Here is a 22,885-nt window from a genome sequence, read left to right as displayed (position 1 = left end):
CGAATAAATAAATTACAGGATCTATCGTTCATATAAAAATAAAAGAAAAATTCATTAGAGTTAACCTAGAAATATCGTTTTTATTTGGTTAAAGATCTTTTTTTTTTGTTGGTAAATAGTATATAGTATATCATAAAATTATGACGCTATTAATAATAATGGTGTAATTTGTTTAAAAACTTTTGTTCACTTTTGCATCTGTATGATTTTCGCTTATCGTATAATATATATATGTCTTGATATAATACTTATTTTATTTAAATATTATATTAATATGCATGTATATATTATTTATATGTCCATTTGGGTAACTTATAATAATAAAACTGTAAAATAATAAATTAGGATATATAGGGTGTTTCAAAATATGTGGAGATTACTTTAAGAGGGTTCATATCGAGCGTGTGATTAGAAAAATTATTTTTTTCTTATTTCACAGCAAACTGAACCAGCCCTAAAGTTGTACGCACATATCTTAAGTCACCCCGTGTACAAATTTAAGGCACTACTATAGATAGTACTGGTAGATATTTATTACATATCAATGATATATTATCATTATTGGTAACTTTGTAAATTGTTATTGCAATAATATTGCTAGATTTAATACTAAATTTAAATAACTGTCGTGCTCGTGTCAAAAGGAACAAAGTTCTACTTCGAAGTCGTTGCGATTATTGTTTTGTTTTATTGAGAAAACCAGTACGATCGTTTGTGAAATGCAGTGCAAATTTAATCCAGACTAAACGCACGAAAATATATGAAAGAAAACAAAATTTATATATATATATATATAAAATACACTGCTCTATAAATAAAATTTTATTTTTGATTTGATAGATCGTAATGTAATTGTCATTCGTATGTTTGTAATGATCGTACATAAAATTAAAAACATTGAGATATTATTTGTTCGTAAATAAAGTCCTCTATACTTCGACAAATTGTAAATACGTAGATTGTATACGACGTCTATAAAATACACGTATAATATTGATAATAATTATCATACAAATGACAACACATATTGTCTATTATTTTTAATTAACATGTTACGATATTCGCAAACATTTTATTTTATTCATAAACATGATATTGTATTTGAGAAGTTTAAGGGTGTAAGTGTTTAACGTGGATGTGACATATTTTTTGTTTATAAATTTTAACAAAGTAGTATAAAAGTTTTCTCGTTCCTCTTATCGTTTAATTCTGTATAGAATGCAATACTAGGAAGTATTTGGTTTTCTTTAGTAGAGTTATTGTTAAGATATTTTTTTTGTATATATGTATATGTAATATGTCATATTCATAAGAATCACTCCATATGTTAGATTAATTTTTGCACTTATATGTATATGATAAAAAGCGCATAATCTCTAAACCCCTTGCATTATGATTTAACGTGTAAAACTATATGCCAAAGTTAATACTATATTCGATGCTTCTTATATTTGGCTCGTAAAATTCATAAGTATCATCAGTCTTACGCGTTGTTATAGTGCAAGGAGTTAAATAGATTTACACTTGTATATGGAATAGTACAAAAACTACTGTTTGTATTATAGAACATACAATAGGAAATATCAATTCAGGTAACAAATCATTATTTTAAAAATATTCATTAGTTTGAGACGAACGAAAATGTAGAAGAAAAAGAAGAAGAAGAAAAAGAAGAAGAAAAAAGACAAAAATATAGAACGTAGTTTGTCGAATAATTGAAATAAATAATTAATAAGTTAAGTTAAAAATCAGGACACTATATATATATTCAATAACATTGCACATAAGAATAAGTTAATATGATGATTTAAAATATTTTTTCGTCTATTTGTAAAAAGAATTAATATTAGCAGTCTATCGAGTTCTTACATCAGACTGTTTTTTTTTTAAAACGAGCCGTTTCTCTTTGGTTTGACTAACATTAAAACACGTACGATTAAGAATTAGTATACCTTTTTTGTTTTTTGACGATTTGTCAAAGGTCTTTTTTTTGTTAAGACTATGCACATAATTTGACTAAAATTCAATCAAATTATTATCTTAATCTTGATTATCATTTAACGAGCGCATCCTTTTGCTGTTTCTTTCTCACAGATATTGATCATCTGCGTCAAGAAATAATCCATAAAAACTGTATACGCGAGACAGTTGAAAGGATATTCGAATATTTCGTAAATACTTAATTTGTTTTTTTAGCGTCCGCTTTATCGTCTTTTGCTTGACCTCGGCCAAATAATTTAGCGAGCGAATCCCAAATCCCTCCCAGAAATAGGGCGCAGAATAGATTTTCAAAGGGTACGAATGGATCATGAATGCCAAGTAAAATGGAAGATAGCTGCAAAAAAGATTATATAAAATAATAATAATTATAATAATAATAATAATAATAACAACAGTACATATCTATTTTTTTTCTTTAAAAAATGCATATTACCTAAAGCTTATCTTACCTTAAAATAAACTAAGAAAATGACTATGCCAAAGTATACCAGTGCATGAGGAGCAGAAATAAGAGCCGTTTTCTTATCTAATACAAATATAATTGATGCAACCATGGATGCTTTTGTCGGGCTGAAATATAAATCAAATTTTAACATTACGATACTCAATATATTTCATGACATTTATATTGACAAAAATATAGAAACGTACAAGCTAGGTTGCATAAATTCCATAGCGGTAGGTGTCCATACTCCACGTATGAGTCGTTCAAAAAGTTTTGTAAATCCAGCACCGTTACCTATAAAATATATTATCATTATTAATACGATCATTTGAACATCTTCTAATTTATCATTAATACAATAAAGCGGTACCTTTAAGTGTTCCAATTAGTATCATGATGAGGTATGCATTTGGATAGAGTTTTCCTGCATGAGTCACTCCATCGTAAATTTTTTTACATCTACAAGAAGGAAATAAATATTATTTATTTGTTAAGTTTGCGTTAATAAAATTGTAAATGTACCTGTATATTTCCTTCATTCCAGAACACACAATTTTCACTGGCAAAAATTTAGCTACTTTGTACCCAATATCAAATGGTGTATAAAATACTATATACCTAGAAAATACATATATATTTAGTAAGAATAAATCATGAATATTTTGATAAAGGTATATCATTTTTTGTATACTAACCAAACAACGGTTGCGACTATGACTTGCGGTGTGTTTTTTAATGGTGCTAAAATTGGTTCGCCTAATAATCCGTTGCAAAGCATACTGCTTGCAAATACAACTAGCATTGTCGAGAGCCAACATGATAATGGATGCTTTCTTGAGAAAGCTTGCGCACCTGTCGTGTCAAAAAATAATAATATGCATTAGTATTGAACTCTTTTCTATACTAACGATAATATAATAATAATAATAATATCATTTCTATATAAGATAAAAATTCGAAAATTTATTGTAAAAACTTAAATTTAATTACGAGCAAAATAAAATGGATAAAATTGTATTAAATTACGTTAGCTGTTAGACACAAGAAGAAAATGTGACAGAGACTTCCTTGCATTGAATTTCATTTTTTTTTAGTAAATATATATCGTTAACAATGACGTCCTTCGTGCTTGATCGAAAGTTATTAAGAAATCATTTTCTGTTATTCAGGTAACATAGACATTATGTAATTTGTCCATAGTGGCGTTAAGTACAATACTTAGAAAAATTCACATATTTTATGTTATTACTAAACGACACGCAACTATTACCTGCTAATAAAAAAAATAATAATAATAACAATAATAAAAAATAATGTTAATAAAAAATAAAAAAAATAATATATCAAATCTTCAAGCAATATGATCGAACTCTACGACTATTTTTATTTAATATATTTTAAATAAAATTACAAATAAATAATTGGAAAATATCGATTATATATTAAATAAACACTCTAAAAAATATAAATAACATCGTATATTTAATATCATAAAATTGATTAAAAAAAAATAAAATTTGGAAATTTCTCTAATATTTAACATAATTATGTAAGATTATTTCGCACACATACACACATGCCAGATTAAAATACATAATATTATCTTTATAGCAGTATTCTGAAAATAGATTCCACAAATTAGACACTTTACTTAATTATAGTCATGCTACGAGATTTAATCTAATACACTTTTGCCTTAAATTAATCGTGTTTATTATTTCAATACATTTTAATAAATAATAATAATAATAATAATAAAACGAAAATATATATAATATTGAAAGATAATTAAATAAAATCTTGTAATTAAATATAAATCACAGATAAAGTAATGTTTTTATTAAATGAAAAATACAACGTATTAAACAACGTAAAAGCAAGTAAAAAAAAGTTTAGATTAATTAAAAAGAATATTTTGGAAATTACGAAATTCTAATAAACATTTTCGTAATAATAATAAAATAATGATATAACGTGTTAGACGATCAGGTTTGTCGTGAAAATGATTGGAGAGTACCGTAGAAGCTATCTCGGGGCATAAGCTCGGTGAGATCTTTAAATTTAGATTTAGTCTGGTAGGCTAGGACTTACCGGGTCCCAAATCCTCTCTGACGTGTAGAGCACAAAGTAAAGAATGAGCGATGTCGAAGTATGGAAACATTTTTAATTTAATGACCTGATTGGCCATATCCAAGAACGCTTCGGCATCCATTTTCCTTGATTTTACTGATTTTATTGCTTTTTTATTACCTTAATGAGAGTAAGCCGATTCGTATTATTTTTAAAAAGGACTACGGAGTACCCGCGTAACGACGCGTCGTCTGATAGAATTACTCGTCGTCTGCTAGCAATGGCACACGATTGCGGCAACTTGAAAAAAAAAAAAAAAACAAGAAAAAAATAATAGAAAAGGGAAAGTACATTCTTATCGGAGTCAGTTTACATTCGCGTTGGAGTTGATATTTTTTTCCGAAAGATGACGGTACATTTGTGATAGGGAACTTCTTTATCGATAGATGATGAATTATTTTTCTCTGCTAGAGGGCGTAAAGTGACAACTCTTCTAATATCATTCTCATCTAGTGCAACGTGATTGAATTCGTTATTATTCTTTTACCTATTTACGAGAATAATTAATTGAGGTAAATAATTCTTTCTTTTGGTTAATATAAAATTCTAATAATACTATATAATTATTGTTATATGTTAATATCTGTGTACATGGTTTATTTCTTATTTATGAAATGTAACCCATATATGTGGTTATTAGATTCAATGAAAGTTAAAATTGTTAAGAATACATTTATGCAATTCTTTTTTGGAAAGATTTTAATAAAAATCTATATGATAGTTTTAAGAAAATAAATGGTTATATTTTAATATACAGGATCAGATACTCTAGCAAAATTTTATTCTTTTTGTAACTTTCATGTTTTTTTGTTTGCTTTTAACATTGTCTTCTAATAAATTTTTCATCATTAATATTTTTTTCTCATATAATGTTTTTCTGTGATAATTAATTAATTTTGACATTGTTAAGCAGTGTTTTATCCTGTAGATGGTGAGGCCCACAGTTACTATACGAGGCATTGCTATAGTAAACCAGCTGCATTGCTTTAACAAAACCACTATGACTTCTTTGCTGGTTCCTCCAGTATCGGTACGCGGTATGAAATGCTTGGACCGCGATGCATTTACGACTACCATTGAGATTCCTTCGTTGAAATTGTGCAAAGTTAAATTTCCAAATTACATGCCTATATTAAAAAAGTATTTGCTTAAGCTACATTCTTTAAAACCGGTTCAAAATGTGGATGACCTTAATACTATTGTCTACCTTAATCCAAACATCGTTAAAAAATTTGAAGATATCGACGAAGCTGACAGAAAATTATTGAAAGATCAATACGAATATTCAGAAAAAACTCAGCTGACGTTAAAATATGAAAACTGGAAATCGGAGGATATATTAAAATCCATTCTTCCAGAGGACATAGAAACGCCCATGTCATTTAGTCAAATAGGACATATAGTACATTTAAATTTGCGTGATACGCAATTGCCTTACAAGAATATCATTGGACAAGTTTTCCTCGACAAGATACCAACTGCACGTACAGTTGTTAATAAGACAAAAAACATAGACACAACATTTCGTCATTTTACTATGGAAATATTGGCTGGTGATGAAAATACCATAACAACAGTCAAAGAAAATGGCAGAACGTATCAATTTGATTTCGCTCAAGTCTATTGGAATCCACGATTATCTACGGAACATATGAATTTATTGACATTCATGGAAAACAACGATGTCTTATATGATGTCTTTGCAGGAGTCGGACCTTTTGCCATTCCTGCGGCTCGCAAAAAAGTTCGAGTACTTGCTAACGATTTAAATCCTGAATCATACAAGTGGCTACAGAAAAATGCAGATATTAACAAAATCAAACGTAACTTCCAATGTTTCAATTTGGATGGTAGAGATTTTTTAAGAGATGTTGTAAAAACTGATATTCTCAATAGGAGGGAAAATAAAATGACTGGTAAAGAACATATAGCTATGAATTTACCAGCTTCAGCTGTCGAGTTTTTAGATATATTTCCAAATTTGTTCAGCCCGGAAGAAATAGAAAAAGTTTCTTCTAATCCACCTATAATACATCTTTACTGTTTCGTCAAATTACGAAAAAATGAAAATCCTTGGAACGTCGCTATATTATTAGTAGAGAATAAACTTGGATGCAAGTTGTACCAAGACTCGTTGGTCGACGTGCATAACGTCAGAAACGTTTCTCCGAAGAAAGAAATGATGCGTGTATCGTTTTTATTAACTGAAAATATACTTAAAGGCGAGGAGCCAGCAATGAAGAAACCAAAACTAGAAGAATGTACCGATTCTTGTAATTAATTGTAATGATAAATAATAGAGATTATTGTTTAATTGTTATAGAGAATAAAGAACGACGATGAAAAAGAAAAACAACAAAGGCTCGCATAAGACCAAAACTGTATTTCAATTACCAACGACGCGTAGCATCAAACTGAAAGTCAAAGCCGAGAAAATGGCAAGAAAACTGAAAAATGTAAGTTGAAATATTATAATTAATATGTGAGAATACATTTCTTGATATAACAACAATCGTACAAAAAGAAAATATAAATAAACAGTTAATATTTCTCTCATTAGTTAGATTTGAAAGTAAATAAATCGACGACCAAAACAACTAAAAAGACGAAAGATAAAAAGTCGCTCACTGACAAAACATTGAAAGACTTGTGTCAAGAAGTAGTCATAGCAGCCCTTAAGAAGAATAGTAATACTGGAAAAGTAAAGAAGCAAGAGAATAAAAAATCAATTAAAGGTTCAATGCCGGTAGAAACAAATGGAATGACAGCCTTGGTCGAAAAAATGCAAATATGAGAATTTATTATTTTTTTAACTTCTTTCTGATAATAAAAAATATATTTGTTATATTTGTTGTACGAATAAATAAATATATACGAATATGTGTATATAATCGAACATATATGGTTCTTTTTTTGTACTATCTCTTTCCTATCAAATCCTGTAATATATAGAACCATGATAGATTGTCATTTTCATGCATATAAATCATAAGTAAATATAATGAAGCGGTGTCTTCCGTTAACATATCTTTTCTTATCTGAATTTGCTTAGAGATTGCATTGGAATGGAGCACGTGTATACAGCAGGGCTGATCGTAATTGGCGATGAAATCTTGCGCGGACAAATCGTAGATACTAATACATCATATTTGGCAAGAAAATTAAGAGCTACAGGAGTGAAGCTTTGTAAAGTAACTGTGGTACCTGACATAGTGTGTATCAAAGAATTTTTTATATATATTTTATATAAATAAAATTTTTTTTTTATATACATGTATACACATAAAGAGCATTAAGTAATCAAAAAATTTCATTTCATTCACTATAAGTGTTATTTTTTATTTTCTAACATAATATCGTCGATCTATAATAACTCATATGTGCTTTTCATACGTTATAAGCAATTTAACTACTTTTAGGTTTTTGTAATAGGTAGAAGAAATTGCACAAGAAGTATCTGACGCATCAAAAAAATATTCCATTGTATTTACATCTGGCGGAGTTGGCCCTACGCACGACGATGTTACCTATGAAGGTATTGTAAAAGCATTGGAAATAAAGTTAGAGGTTCATCAAGAGTTATTGAATTTTTACAAACGATTACTTTCTGGAAAGACAGAACTAGAACGTTTATCTATAGTACCGAGTCCTTGTGAGCTTATCTATGTTAATTCAACTGGTAGGTATCACTTGTTGTGAATTTATTAGTCAAGTAGTAACAGATTGGAAAGTGTAAAATACGTACGATCTTTTTTAGAAGATTATGCAGTGATCAAGACATCGAATATATATATTCTTCCTGGTTCTCCAAAATATTTTAAGCCTGCAGTAGATACAATTATGCCTAAGTTGAGTAAAGGCAATCCATTATATTTTGATTATGTCGATATTGAATCAGACGAGTTATCGTTAGTTAAAATATTGGACGAACAAGTACGACGTTGGGAAGGTAAAGTGAATATAGGAAGTTATCCCCAAGGAGAATCAAGTATCGCAAATCCTTTCGTAAGAATTACATTTGAAGGACTTGAAAGTGATGTTACGGAAGCGAAGAAAAAGTTAATTTCATGTATACCAATGGACATCGCTCGGAGCACAAGAGAAAGATTTTGTATAGAACAAGCGGAGCTGATTATTAATAATAGTAAAGAAGAATATGTACAGAATGCGATTGTCGTTTTGAAACAATGTTACGACAAGTAAGTTTATTATTGCAAGTATTACGAACAATCACCCAACAATCTAAATATTTGTAATATATTTTTTTATAGGTATAACGCAAATGAAATTTTTCTAAGTTTCAATGGCGGGAAGGATTGCACTGTCGTATTACATTTGACTGCCTGTATTTGCGCGTTACGCAAAGTTTCACCGCCATTATGTTTATATGTACCATCTGATCCATTTCCAGAGGTATGAATACATCTATAAGCTTATTCTTATAGTAAATATGATAAATAATTTGAATATTATTGGAATTATTTTATAGATGGAAGCGTTCATAGAAGAAGCAGCTAATTATTATGGTTTAGAATTAATTAGAATGGAACCACCATTGCGTTTGGCTTTGGATAAACTTTTAAGCAATAAAACGTACTTAAAAGCGAGTCTAATGGGCATGAGAAAGGGAGATCCTGGAGCAGAAAAATTAGAAGCATTTACCGTCACTGATCCAGGGTGGTCAAATTTAATGAGAGTCAATCCAATATTAGATTGGTCTTATTCCCAAGTGTGGCAATTTTTGCTCAAACACAAAGTGCCGTATTGTTCTTTATACGACAAGGGTTACACGAGTATCGGCACTAAAACAAAAACACTACCAAATCCTTTATTAAAGGATCCTCAAAATCCATCTACTTACTTACCAGCATATACTTTAAGCGAGGTATCTGCTGAAAGACATGGAAGAGAATGATGTCAACCATTATTAGTTTCAATTATAGTTCCATAATGTTTTCATTCATTTGACTTATCACCTTTGCTTTCCTCATATCATTTTATCTCTTATTAGGAACATACCTTTTCAGTATTTTATTTAAAAATATTACGAAATAGTATAATTAACACACACGCACGTACACACAGAGTATGATCGGCGTGATTATATAAAGAATGTACGGGATAAAGTAATCTAGAAAATATTAATATACTCTAAATATATAAAATCTTTATATGGAATATAAAAGACAAGAATTGTCATTACGTTGAAAAACAAAAAAGTATATACATATTTCCAGAGAAGAAGAATTTGATAAAAGTATCAATTCATCTTGATTAAATTTTTCAACGAATCTACACTAAAATAACACTCGAAATCAACTAATAAAATAAAATAAAATAATATACAATATTAACAACAAAGAAAAGAATTATAAAGAAGGAAGAAAATAAAGATTGATACTGCAGTTGTAACAATTGATTGATTTGACTTTGAGGCTTGGTCTTGCTGACCAATGGCAACCAAAGGGATGATCCCTGGCTGATCCTCTAATGAAGCCACATCATTCTGCCGATTAAAGGTTTCATGGATTTAATCAAGACGGATATGGTATAAAAGAGCGCTTCTTGAATAATTTCAAAACAAGGTGAGGGACTGGCAGACGGCGACCACCAACATGTTCAACGACAGTATTCATTGGGAGGCGAGAGTTCTACCAGCAGGTCCACCACGTCTGCTGGGATGGAACGTCCCTGCCGAAGAATTAGTCCATGTACCGGAACATTGGCTGGTCTTTCCTGAGCCTAATCCCTCCCTTCATTATATGCTTGCCCTGTTATACATATTATTTACATTCATTGCCTTGCTTGGAAATGGTCTCGTCATATGGATATTTTGCGCGTAAGTAAACATTTCTTTTGTTTTTTAATTATGCTTCCACTTTTCCTTCTTTAATAATCCTTTATATATCATTGGATTTGTAACATATTTTCGTCCTATTTTTGTTTTTTTTTTTTTTGTATTTTTCTAAGCAAAGTAACGGGACGAATATATGCGGGTGGGTCGAAAAGTTTTAAGTCCCCGACAAAAAAACTAATTTCTGTTCTTTTTAAATGAGAGTGAGTGTACAAGAAAAAGTGGTTTGTTTTTACCAAAATATATTTGTTCTTTTGCAGTGCCAAATCTTTGAGGACTCCCTCGAACATGTTCGTGGTGAATCTTGCGATTTGCGACTTTGCCATGATGATGAAGACGCCAATTTTTATTTACAATTCGTTTTACACTGGTTTCGCTTTGGGTAATTTGGCGTGTCAGATATTTGCCACGATCGGTTCGTTGTCCGGCATTGGTGCGGCGGTAACCAACGCCGCTATAGCATATGACAGATACAGGTAACGTGTAATACAATTATTTTTTCATTCAAATAATAATAATAATAATAATCTAACGTAATATGTATATTAATATTAATATTTTATTAAATAGTACCATAGCTAGACCATTGGATGGAAAATTATCTCGCGGTCAAGTGATTCTCTTCATCGGATTGATTTGGGTTTATGTGTTACCATGGGTTTTAATGCCTGCCATGGGTGTTTGGGGTCGTTACGTACCCGAAGGATTTCTTACGAGTTGTACCTTTGATTATTTAACCGATACAGGAGAAACAAGATATTTCGTCTTAACTTTATTCGTATTCTCCTATTGCATACCAATGTCACTTATTATATATTATTACAGTCAAATTGTTAGTCATGTTGTTAATCATGAAAAGGCACTCAGAGAACAAGCTAAGAAGATGAACGTTGAAAGCTTGAGAAGTAACGCCAATCAGAATGCTCAATCTGCTGAAATTCGTATAGCAAAAGTATATAATATATATATATATAAATTCATATTATTGATATATCGTTGAAATGAATAACATTTAGTTAGATATTTTGCCGTTAAAAGATATTAATTTATTTGTTGATTGATTTTTTTAGGCTGCCATTACAATCTGTTTCCTATTCGTTGCCGCATGGACACCATATGCGGTGCTCGCCATGATCGGTGCGTTTGGAAACAAAGCGTTACTTACTCCTGGCGTTACTATGATACCTGCATGCTTTTGCAAAAGCGTTGCTTGTATCGATCCATACGTTTATGCAATCAGTCATCCTAAGTACAGGTAATAAAATAATGAATTAAGGCGAATAAATATATAAATAAATAAATAACAATAAAATATATTTAAAAGAGTTAGAAATTTATCATTGTCATGTAAAATATTGATAGATTATATTATATAATTAATTTAAAATTAATTAAAAATATGCATGTGTATATATTGTTGTAAATAGGCTCGAGTTGCAAAAACGATTACCATGGTTAGAGCTTCAAGAAAAACCGATCGTATCCGACAGTACGAGTACCACAACCGAAACTGTTAATACACCACCACCAGCTTCGAGTTAATCTACTTCTACGTTTTACACAATAATATATAACGGATCGATAATAATAATACTTTAAAAAAAAACAAGTAAAAAAAGAAAAAGAAAAAAGATTGCGCTCGATATATTCTGACATTGTACGATTGATTCTGATCTTCACACTGTAACTACAAAATACGTGATTATATTCTTGTATAGCAAATAACATTCCAATAAAGTAAATCCCTGGCATATAATATTTCGACTTGATTTATAAAATAATAATTTCCTAACAATTGAATTTTTTGGTAAAATTCGTAAAGTTTGCAAACTTCCTTAATGATTCTATTATTTTGGAGATTATATGTGTATAATGAATAAGAACTTAAATCTTTGATGCAGTTTTATTTTTTTTTCACAGTACTATTGAATCTTACAATTACAGAAGAGTAGGCCTTGCAAGACCAAAAAAATAATCATTTTATATGATCAATGATCAACTGTGGTTTGATCAGGTAGTGTATGAAATAAATTAGATTATTTTAATAAATTAGAAAGTTAAATTGAAAAGGGAATTGGTATAAAAAATAAAATCAAATCTTGGCAGAACATTGTAGCTTTTTAAATGAATGGAAAATTTGAACGGATCAATAATACTTTTTCCAAGACTGTATTTTCTCGTTCGTTCTAATAATAAAATTGAATTAGTCGAATATATAATAGTATTTCTTCACTATCTGATCAACAACTTGTCGACTTCTTCATTTCCATTTTTCACGATACAAGTCTATGACTTTTAGCATTTCTTTGTACTATTTCATCGCTATTTATACTAATATTAATAATTATCATTAATGAGTTAAACAATAAATAATATAACAATGATCGTAATAATAATAATAGTAACCGACTGTACATAATCTAGGAACTTTCTACTTTTAACTAGAATAGCTTAGTGAAGACATTGATCCGCCTTCTGATTTATTTATTTTTTCTTGTTCTATATTTGTATTTTTATTATTATTAATCTTTTTTTTTTTATCTTTTCTTTCATTAAAAATCTTAAAGCGGGAAATGGTAATGAGATCTAACTTTGAATAACAGGTACGAAAACGATCGAGATCATTCGCAAAAAAGGAAAGGATGATGACTTATTTTTTATTGATTTAATTTTATTATTATTATTATTATGTGTGGAGAGATTATTTAATATCCGTACCTTTCCTTTTTATACGATTTTAGCAACCTTGTATATTCCGATGTCAGTGTCGACTCGATGTGAACATTATTTTTAGACGTATCCATGCATATATATATGCATACATATATATATATTAATATTATTATTTTATATAACTGTAATATATAAATTTGTATATAATCATTTTAATATTTGATTGTGTGTTATATAAATAAATGTAAATTTATATACGGACAGTAGGTAGAAGCTTTTTGCGATCCCGACAAAAATAGGTGTTTACAGCAGGGATGTTAATCTGTGTTTTAATGCCAAACCTTTTCAAATGGAAATGCCAATTTTTAAAACAAGACAATATGTCATTTTCTATATTATTCAGTATTTTATTATTAATATTTAAAACTTAAATCAAATTTACAAAATTGCATCATACATATATATATATATATATATGTATATGTATGCACGTATACGTCGAAGTATTTTGAAAAGATGAATTTAACAAAGGAAGTTATAATAAAGTACTCGAGGCTCGAACATTAGACCACCAGCATAACAATGATTCCCTCGTATATATCATGTAAGGGATGATTATATATTAACTCTTTATCTTTGCATAATTTTTATCTTTACTTCTTTTTTCTTTATTTTTTGTTTTTTTTTTTTTGTATTTTTCTTTCTTTTCTTTTTCTTCGTTCGTGTTTTCCTTTTTCGCAACTGTACACCGTTCCTTCTATTATCTACTATAACAATTAATATAATAATAACGATGTTTTACAGATATGTCCTTCCTTCGTCGATAATCTTTCGATATTCATTTTACACGATATCATCTTACAATAAGATTGAAATACAGCCAACAAGATAAGATACGACTCGTTATCATCGTAGTGTTCTTCGTAATTCACATATTAAAATAAAATTAATAAAAAAAAAGAGAAAAAAAAGTCCGTTCGATTAGATCGATTTTTTTTTGTAATTATTATTATTTTTTCTTTTTTATTATATATTATGTGTATATAGTTTTTTTTATCAACTTTGACCATGTCGTCGAGCTTCAAATGTTTTTTTTTTTTTTTATTTTGTTTTAATCATCAGATTATATATTCTCTTTATTGTTTTGTATTATTTATCTTTTTTTCTTTTTTGTTTAAATTATTGTAACGAAAAGAGATAATTTAATAAATACGGTTGGACACCAGTATCTGAATTGATTATACACGGATGATAATATCTCGAGTTTCGCTACGATATTGTACGAGTACGTTCTAACAAGTGATTATTTATACCGCTGTTGCTTTTGCTGCTGCTTTTGCTGATTGCTTGATGCTGCTTGCTTATTCTATCCTTTTTATATATATATATATATTTTTTTTTAAATTATCATTATTATCATTTTTTTTTGTCTATTTCTTTACATTTTTCCATTTATACTCTTCCAACTTTGACGATGAGCATTTTTAAAGCACGCGCGAAGTACACTTTTTTATTATTAATTACTTAATTAATTAATTAAATTATTTATTTCATTTATATTATTATTATTATTATTCATGTTTTTTTTTTCTTATCTTAATATCTTAAAACATACGATAATCTCTCATCGCATAGCGCATCATAGCCGAGCATTTATAAGCGCGTTACTTATTATTCGGTTTAAATTGTTAATCGGATAAACAATTTAATTAACATATTTTAACATTAGTAATACAGTTAATGCGATTTGATATTTTGATACGACAACGACAACGGTTAAAGGGAATTGAACGAAAGCAAACGCGAAAATTAATCGGCTTTTTCTTTTTTTCTTTTTTAAATTATATTTATATTTGTCCCAAAGTTTTCCTTTCATTATATTTTATCGATTAATTTATTTGTTGATTTTTCAAATGTGTGATCGATCGAGGCAGTCGTATATTAGATTTCTTTTATAATAGTTTAAAATAGTTATAAATAGTTTCTTTATTTATTTGCTGTCTTCATTTTATTTCCAATTTTTATTCGTTCTTTCATTTCTTTCTTTTTCTTATTTTTCGTTTGTCTCCCCATTATGTCTGTCATTTCTATTCGTGATTTTTCTTTAGTTCACGCTAGTAACCACTTGAAAGATTTGTACCATTCGTTTATTATTTTATTTCTTCACCGACTCTTATTTTATCTTTCTTTTTTCTTATTAAATTAATATACTTTGACAATAAGTTTTCCGTTTAATTTCTACGTTCTAGGATTAATTCCATTTCTTTCTGCATCTTTGGGCAATATTTCTTTTCTCACCTTCTTTAATAACAAAAAAAAATACGATAAAAATTTGATAAACGAAATAAATGAGGAATAAATGAAACAACTAGAAAAAGAGAAATAATATTAAAACTTGACTGGTCATTGACGGAGATTTGAACGCAAGGATAACGAGAAAGGGATTGGTCCTTCGCGAAAAAGAAGAAGAAATACAATGAAAGTCGAAGAATGAAGAAATAAATAAAGAAAAACTTTCCAAATAGAAGAGATAAAAGAAGAGAGAGTATGGATTTATTATATTTTACGTTTTGTAGAATATTTATCGAATTACTTGTTTCCCATTGTTTTTTCAAAATTAAATAATGTTTTTGAATACTCTTCATCATCAATCAACCTTCTAAGATTATCTTTTCGTTTCGTCCCTTTCTTCTCTCAATGAATAATCATTTGGGATATATTTATATACATTAATTATGATACATCACATTATCGTGCGATCATTTAGAAAATTCTTATTTTTTATTATTTTTTTTTTAAATATGGATCAATCATTTTAAAAGGATCAGCAATTTTCTTTTCTTTTTGGGAACTTTACGTAAGGCAGTATAGCTCAGAATTCGCCAATTGAAATTCATACCAATTGCATATCCACGGTCATTGTATTTAATTTATATTTTTTGTCTCATTTTCTCTATGTATTTTCTTTTTTTAAAGATTCGAGTTTAGCTTTTAAATCACGAGCTTTGCATTGTTAACGTTTTTATGGTGTTGTTGATATTTTTTAATTATTTATCTATTAGCACGCTTTCCCTTTTTTTCTTCCTGTATTATTATTATTAATATTATTATTATTATTAACATTATTATTATTATTATTATTATTATTATTATTATTATTATTATTTTTGTTTGAATGCACAGATCACATTTTCAGACACGCAAAGCTTGACTTAGCTTAATGATTATTTAATTGTTGAAATGTTAAAGTTTATTGGGCCGTACCGGAAACATTTTCTTTATTAATTAATGACGTTTAATCAATTTTTCTTTTATGATAAAAGATATATAAAATAAGCACCAATAAAAGAAAATTAATTGGAAAAAGCATATTTTTTGTTTTTATTTATTTGTACGTCTGCCATATTATTTTTCGTTATCATTATCTATTTTTTCATTCAATAATTTCTTTTTTTTCTTTTAACGTTTGTCGAATTTCTTTATTTTCTTTTAATCAATATTTTTTATCATTCACCTTTTGTTATATCTTGTTTTTTATATATATATATATATCTTTTGTAATGAAAAAGTTTTATTCCTTTTTTATTATCAATGCTTGTATAATTTTTNGGAGATCAGTACACTGGCCCCCACCAGATTCTGGAGATTTTACGTAATAATAATATAAAAATTAGTTATAAAAATGGAGGTAGGATTGTCCATCGAGACAAAGTTAAACTAACTAGAAATAAAAATTAGGATAATTTTTGCATAGTTATTATATATATATATCTTTTGTAAATAAAAAGTTTTATTCCTTTTTTATTATCAATGCTTGTATAATTTTTGTTCCTTTTTTTTTTTTTTTTGTAAAGAACAGTTCACGTATATGTACACCTGACGCGTATTGATTTGTTTCTTCATATCGATGAATATCTCCCATTCCTCTATGATTGTTGATTTTAATTTAGAATTACGCAGTAAAAAGTAAATTTATTTTTTTTGGTTCGTATAGATAGCGTAGAATCTCCTTCGAATGTTATTTAAGTGTCCTTCAATTCCAGCCTTTTTTTTTCTTTTTAAAAGATTACCTGTTGCGAACTAGAATATATGCGTATCTAGGCCTTTCTACAAGACGTAGGTCTTTGATAACGAAGAAATAAATAAATTACTATTCTATATCACTACTTAATTTGCGATTGCTTTCGTTAAAGTTAACATTCCTTCCCTACCCCTTCGCCCACCTATCGTTTTTGTTTTATTTTTTATATAATTATAAATATATATATATATTTATATTTATATTTATATTTATATTTATATATTATTTTAACGAAGAATATCAGCGACGATCAGCAGATATATGTTTGTTTGAATTCAATCTATTTTTTTCTTTCTTTTTTTCTTTTCACGATTTTAGGTTTTAATTGCAATGAAAAGTTCACGTCGCGATCCGTAAAGTATAAATGTTTTTCTTGATTCTTTTTTTTTTTTCCTGAATAAATATCTCGTCAAACGTGGAAAAATGGGGGATTTTATTTTTTTCGTATTCCTCTCGACTCTTTGTTCTTTTTTAATTGTAAATTAATTATCATCGTATATTCGTATATTGAAAAATAAATAGAAGAAGAAGAAAAGAATATTGTTGAAATGATTTGAAAATTTAATCCTCTATGATTTATGATTTCTAATTTAGTTTTTTTTGTCGAATTTGAAAATAAAAATTATAATATTATACTATTCTTTTTTCCTAATATTAAATATATCTTATTACACTAAATACAGTGTATTATCTAATACTATACTGATAAAATACTAAGTACAATTACATTATACTTTACTATATACTATACCAAAAAGTATAATACATTACGTTGCAGTATAAATATATTTACAGTTCAATGAGAATTAATTTAGTTAAAAACAGTAAACAAAATCTATGCGATTGTGTGTGTGTGTATGTGTGTGGTAGAAGAAAAATTTAAAAAGATAGGAAAGAAATTTAACCGAAAATACGAATAAAAATTGAAAAACAAAAAAAAAGAAAAAAGAATTGAAAGCACAAGTGTAAATTTATTAATATAATTATTATATTATCTATAAATTTATTTCTTTTTCTTGTTGATTTTTAATATATTGCAATGCTGAGAGAAAAGCAAATAATAAATCATTACTACTAACGGTATAATTATACTTTTCAGTATATTGTATACAATAGAATCGCGTGTCGCGTGTCACACACACACAACTTATATTTATTTTAAATGAATTAAAATAATTTACCTTAATTGCAATTTCCAACGCGATACACGAGTCCAAAGAATCAATGTTAGATTAATTACATTTATGGTATACTTCGAGTATAATATAATTATACTTACGATTATTTTTATATTAGTATAGTATATTCAATAGTATAGTATAACATATATATAATTAGTATGGTAAAAAAGAAAATTTATAATACGAATGATTTTTGTTTTTTCGATAAAAATGGCATTATAGAGGATTAAATTTTAATGGAAATAATAATAAATATATTTGAGTAGGTAGAATCCGCGTGAAAAAGAGTAGGAAAATGAATGAATATACCAATGTCGCTACGACGATGAGAAACGATATTCCTGAGGAAGACAATTCGTGTCCGAGCTTTTGTAAGTATGACTACTGCTTGTAGTTGACGATTTAATCGATACGGGTTTCCTCTTTTCATCCGATTTCCTTACAACTTTGTAAGGTCTTAACGAACATATCAACATCGTTTGACTATCCTTCGAAGCTTCCTCGGTATGTACTTTCGTACGTTGCTTGTGTTCTTCCGATTCTTTATTTTTATTTTCCGCCACGGTCTCGTCACGCGCATGTTTCTCTTCTGAAATATATGAAACGATAATTTTAACACAAATTTTTCATTTAAGGATCAACAAAATGTACCTTCTAGGACATCGTCAAAGAGCAATCTTGGTATTTTAGCAACACAGTTCTTCCCATCAGTTTGATCAGCCGAGAAATCTCTCTCAGCGTTGTTGTTAGTTCGGAAAATGGATTCGAGAACTTGTCTCGATAAAAGTGGTGAAACCGGTTGTTGTTGTTGTGGTTGTTGTTGTTTCGGATGGGTCTCGTTATCACACATGCTCCCCATTGATGTATTATCGGTTATTAATTTTTCCGTATCGGAGTCGCCCACGTTGTTGTAATAATTATTACTACTTTCTGATTTCTTCAAGATCGATTTAGCTACACGGTGTTTTTCTATGAACGGTAGACCTTCGCTGTCTATCGAGTCCGCTGACAATGAGAGTTTGCTTTCAGTGTTTGTGCCTGGAAATCAAAAAAGAACAACAACAAAAATAGGATAAATCGTGCCATTGATATATTATTTTTCTTTATTTTTAATTAATACAAGAAAATACACAAATTTTACGGAGAAGAAGAAAAGAAGTTTGTTTTATTTTAGTTTTTTTTTTATTCTTCTTCTATTTTTCTTTTTAGCCAGTTCACGCGAAGTATCGATCACTTTATTTTATATCGGTTAGAAACATTTTCGCGAATATATAAATATTAAATGTGTGTGTGTGTGTGTGTGTGTTGTGGGTGTGCGTGCATGCATGCATATATATATTTCTGCATGTGCATAAAAATAGGAGAAAGTAGGTTATGACCTATACAAGGACGAAGTTATTTTATCGAATCCTGTTTTATGTATCACCATCAATCACCGAGAACTAGTGTTTTAATACCACTTAGAAAATATTCTAGAAATTTCTATCCGTTTAAATTCCAACGACACGCGAAGTTTAAACCGAGTGAACAAAATTCTTCTAATATCCCTAACAACTATATAAGTATCACTCGTATTATTATTCCAACAAAATGTTTATTGCATCCGACAAGAATCCGCATAATAATATATCTTTTTCTTTTTCTTTCCCTCTGTTCTTTTTTTTTTATTTATTTTTTTGTTTTGTTTGAAATAAACAAATACCTGTATTGTAATGCCTAGGACCGCTAATCGATCCGAAGAAATGTTGATTGATTATGCGAGTTGCGGATGCAAGGCTGTTTGTCGGTCCGAACGCGAATGGTCGTCCACCGCGTAGTCCTCCATAATGATTGTTATTGTTTTCCATCTCTTTCACGGTGATTCGAGTCGATGTATTATCCTGGTCGCAGATAAATTGGGCACGGGGTCTGCCGCTCTGCAATCAGCCCCGCATTATAACTAATACGACATCTCTTTCTACATTTTTATTATTTACATTACAAATTTGCCTCTCATGCGAGCATTTTTCCTTCTTTTTTTTGGCCCCCCCGTTCGTGTACGATTAATACACAAGTTCGATTTAATATTATTATTATTATTTATACATATTATACGTACACGTGCATACGCATATAAAGTGAATCCTTTTTTTTTTTTTCTTTACAATTTTCTTCTTACTTTCGACAAACAAATGATCGATTAAAAATTGGATAAATTAGAACAGCCGGGAAATGTATGGGTGGGTCGATATTTTTAAATACAAAAAAAAAAAAATAAATAAAAGATATATGTACATGAATCGATTAAAGTAAGGCATGAAAGTTTGCGTTTGCGAACTCTTCGAATCGTTTCGTTGCTTTACTAAATTTTTCTTTCCATTTTGATATTTAAGTTAAACGCAACAAAACTATTCGAGAGTGTCGTTTCATCAAATATTTATATAATTTTAACAATTTTCGACAAACGTTAATTTTGTTTCCTTTTCAGGTTTCTATAACTACGAAGGCAAACTTATAAAATCAATGAAAAATATGAAATTTTTCTTTTTGTCAAACCCGTATACACGGTGATTATACGTGTGTATATATATATTTGTTACCGTGAAAGACCGATATTAGAGAATGTCAAGATTAACATGGTTGTTTGTGACACATATACCGAATATTTGGGTACATTAATATTTCGGATATACACCAAGCGACCATATTAAATCTTGACATTATCCAATTCCAATCTTTCACGGTAATATACACACACACACATATATATACATAAATACATAAACGTAATGAAACGTGCAATTATATATCAAGTGAAAACACGCAACGGACAAGCAACGATTTTTCGTTAAACTTAAATTAGTTGTATCGATCAGAAAAATATAGAAAAGAGTGTAGCTGGGGGAGGTGGGGCGGCTGGTGACGAAGACGTTGTTGGGTCAAGTGTTCAAGTGGGTATATAGTATTTGGGTAATGTCAGGGTTTGATTGGTCGGTTGGTGGATTGGTTGGTTGATGATAAAAGAGGTTTGATGAATAATGGGTTACCGGGGAATAGGCGTTTTTATAAAAAGCGTTGATTTAGCGATGAACATAAACGATACCCGCAGTCCGAGGTCTATCCTTATTGGTTTTGAGGGGGACATCTTTATACTTCCAATGTCGTTTCTACGATCAAGACCAAAGGACGGTCCTGGTGAGTCGATAAATAAACGAGTATCTCGACTTCTTTCTTTGAGGTTTGACGTGTGCCCCCCGCGATTTCAATATCGCGTTTCGCTTCCACGCGAGCCGAGAAGAGAAAGAACTTTACACAAAATTCTATTCGCTTTCGGCGATATTTCATCTGTATTCCATTTCTGATCTCGATGGTTTGCGCAACTGAAAGAATCAGGGAGAAAATATTTCTATGATAGGCGAGTGTGTTAAGTGTCCATTTCTATTTTTTTTTTTTTTTCTTTTTTCTTTTTTCTCACATTTCTCACGAGATATTAGAACATTTGATTAGTGAGTGCTGAGGGGGTGGGGGCGCGAGGGTGTTCGGAAATAGTTAATTTCAAGCGAAAGAATCTGACAACGAGAGAAAATATTTCTACGATAGGCGGAGTCTTTGTATTCTTTTGTTTGTTTTTTTTTTTATTATTTTCTCATATCTCTTACGAGATTAAAAACATTTGACGGGTGGTTGAGGGTTGATAGGGGCCGGAGGGTTGGTTTTGGAAATAGACAATCTTTCCAACGAGTTTCGTATATGCGCGATAATTTCGTGTATGCATTTTTCAATTTTATTTTTTGTGCTTGTTAAATAGTACGTATTCTTCTTCGTGTGTCAGTTGTGTATTTTTAATGTTAAATGTTTAATAACTCTCTCTCTCCCTCTCTCTCCGTGCTGTTTTTTTTTTAGGGGAGGGGAAGGATATTTGAATGAATTTTAATATTTATAAATGAATTAGATATAATATGCGCTAAAGATTTTTTAACGAAATAGTATTGACAACGAGACATATTACAAGTTATTGAAAAATTGTCAAATAATTTATTTAAAATTACATACAATATCAAACAGATTTGATTCAATACAAAAATAATATTATTGATTTAATCAATATAAAATATTATCATAGGGATAAGATAAAGAGAGACAAATTCAATAATCTAGAGAGAAAGAGAGCCAAAGAAAAGCCTCATCGTAAAATAAATCAATAACCTCAGCTGTATATACGTATGTAAGTATAATATATTATTCGTGAAATGTATTTTTAGGATAGGGAAGAAAAAGAGAGAGAGAGAGAGAGAAAGAGAGAAAGAAAAAAAAGAAAGAAATAGAATATGGGAATGAAAGAAATGAATGATGGTGACACCGAGGAAGCCTACTAGATACTAACGCTGACAACTACGAGAATTTTCATCGACTATTGTTCTAATATAATAATAATAATAATAATAAGAACACGTCTAATTCGAGCGTCTAATTAATTTCACTTGATAACTACCTATTGAAACAAGAAGAAAAAAAAAGAAAAAAAATTGCAAATACTTTCT

General features: G+C 29.1%; 5 protein-coding genes across 9 annotated transcripts in view; 3 read left to right on the top strand and 2 right to left on the bottom strand.

Annotated features, from left to right (window-relative positions):
• Positions 1–1,060: 1,060 nt before the first annotated feature.
• LOC106784353 (trimeric intracellular cation channel type B) lies at positions 1,061–4,852 on the bottom strand. Its single transcript, XM_014743785.1, has 7 exons — positions 4,538–4,852; positions 3,142–3,298; positions 2,969–3,064; positions 2,817–2,905; positions 2,653–2,740; positions 2,451–2,571; positions 1,061–2,335 (listed from the first exon to the last, which is right to left on the bottom strand). The coding sequence occupies exons 1-7, from the start codon at positions 4,656–4,658 to the stop codon at positions 2,180–2,182; spliced, it is 828 nt and encodes a 275-aa protein (XP_014599271.1). The 5' UTR covers positions 4,659–4,852; the 3' UTR covers positions 1,061–2,179.
• A 145-nt stretch (positions 4,853–4,997) lies between these two features.
• Positions 4,998–6,893, top strand: LOC106784313 (tRNA (guanine(37)-N1)-methyltransferase). Of its 2 annotated transcripts, none has more exons than XM_014743704.1 (2): positions 4,998–5,088; positions 5,505–6,893. In XM_014743704.1, the coding sequence occupies exon 2, from the start codon at positions 5,505–5,507 to the stop codon at positions 6,855–6,857; it is 1,353 nt and encodes a 450-aa protein (XP_014599190.1). In that variant the 5' UTR covers positions 4,998–5,088; the 3' UTR covers positions 6,858–6,893. The 2 variants fall into 2 exon arrangements, with proteins under 2 accessions (XP_014599190.1, XP_014599191.1); XM_014743705.1 differs by having other exon boundaries at positions 5,490–6,893.
• A 707-nt stretch (positions 6,894–7,600) lies between these two features.
• Positions 7,601–9,937, top strand: LOC106784311 (FAD synthase-like). Of its 2 annotated transcripts, none has more exons than XM_014743703.1 (5): positions 7,601–7,788; positions 8,009–8,255; positions 8,337–8,775; positions 8,848–8,989; positions 9,066–9,937. In XM_014743703.1, exons 1-5 carry the CDS (start codon positions 7,642–7,644, stop codon positions 9,489–9,491), a joined length of 1,401 nt encoding a protein of 466 aa, XP_014599189.1. In that variant the 5' UTR covers positions 7,601–7,641; the 3' UTR covers positions 9,492–9,937. The 2 variants fall into 2 exon arrangements, with proteins under 2 accessions (XP_014599189.1, XP_014599188.1); XM_014743702.1 differs by having other exon boundaries at positions 8,334–8,775.
• Positions 9,938–9,945: 8 nt separating this feature from the next.
• On the top strand, positions 9,946–12,186 carry LOC106784314 (opsin, ultraviolet-sensitive). The gene is made up of 5 exons (XM_014743706.1): positions 9,946–10,415; positions 10,691–10,906; positions 11,001–11,382; positions 11,501–11,685; positions 11,858–12,186. Exons 1-5 carry the CDS (start codon positions 10,192–10,194, stop codon positions 11,970–11,972), a joined length of 1,122 nt encoding a protein of 373 aa, XP_014599192.1. The 5' UTR covers positions 9,946–10,191; the 3' UTR covers positions 11,973–12,186.
• Positions 12,187–16,922: 4,736 nt separating this feature from the next.
• The window catches only part of LOC106784282, a 32,322-nt gene continuing 26,359 nt past the window's right edge, over positions 16,923–22,885 (bottom strand). For all 3 annotated transcript variants that reach the window (XM_014743640.1, XM_014743641.1, XM_014743642.1), the window contains 3 exons: positions 20,068–20,281; positions 19,017–19,403; positions 16,923–18,954 (listed from right to left, as the gene is read on the bottom strand). In XM_014743640.1, coding sequence (XP_014599126.1) covers positions 18,683–18,954; positions 19,017–19,403; positions 20,068–20,281 — 873 coding nt within the window. In that variant the 3' untranslated portion in view covers positions 16,923–18,682. The remainder of the gene's footprint in view (positions 18,955–19,016; positions 19,404–20,067; positions 20,282–22,885) is intronic.

Source organism: Polistes canadensis, unplaced genomic scaffold (genome assembly GCF_001313835.1).
Source record: "Polistes canadensis isolate GaletaPanama2010 unplaced genomic scaffold, ASM131383v1 scaffold_33, whole genome shotgun sequence".
NCBI classification, from domain to species: Eukaryota; Metazoa; Arthropoda; class Insecta; order Hymenoptera; family Vespidae; genus Polistes; species Polistes canadensis.
This window is presented reverse-complemented; position numbering and strand designations above follow the sequence as displayed.

Excerpts from the sequence above, each read along its gene's own strand:
- LOC106784353 (XM_014743785.1), bottom strand. The coding sequence starts at position 4,658 with ATGGATGCCGAAGCGTTCTTGGATATGGCCAATCAGGTCATTAAATTA. Across the intron at positions 3,065-3,141 it reads ATAGTCGCAACCGTTGTTTG|GTATATAGTATTTTATACAC; the intron begins GTTAGTATACAA and ends TGTATTTTCTAG. Across the intron at positions 2,906-2,968 it reads GGAATGAAGGAAATATACAG|ATGTAAAAAAATTTACGATG; the intron begins GTACATTTACAA and ends TCCTTCTTGTAG.
- LOC106784313 (XM_014743704.1), top strand. The coding sequence starts at position 5,505 with ATGGTGAGGCCCACAGTTACTATACGAGGCATTGCTATAGTAAACCAG.
- LOC106784311 (XM_014743702.1), top strand. The coding sequence starts at position 7,642 with ATGGAGCACGTGTATACAGCAGGGCTGATCGTAATTGGCGATGAAATC. Across the intron at positions 8,256-8,333 it reads TATCTATGTTAATTCAACTG|AAGATTATGCAGTGATCAAG; the intron begins GTAGGTATCACT and ends GATCTTTTTTAG. Across the intron at positions 8,990-9,065 it reads CATCTGATCCATTTCCAGAG|ATGGAAGCGTTCATAGAAGA; the intron begins GTATGAATACAT and ends ATTATTTTATAG.
- LOC106784314 (XM_014743706.1), top strand. The coding sequence starts at position 10,192 with ATGTTCAACGACAGTATTCATTGGGAGGCGAGAGTTCTACCAGCAGGT. Across the intron at positions 10,907-11,000 it reads ATAGCATATGACAGATACAG|TACCATAGCTAGACCATTGG; the intron begins GTAACGTGTAAT and ends TTTATTAAATAG. Across the intron at positions 11,383-11,500 it reads CTGAAATTCGTATAGCAAAA|GCTGCCATTACAATCTGTTT; the intron begins GTATATAATATA and ends TGATTTTTTTAG.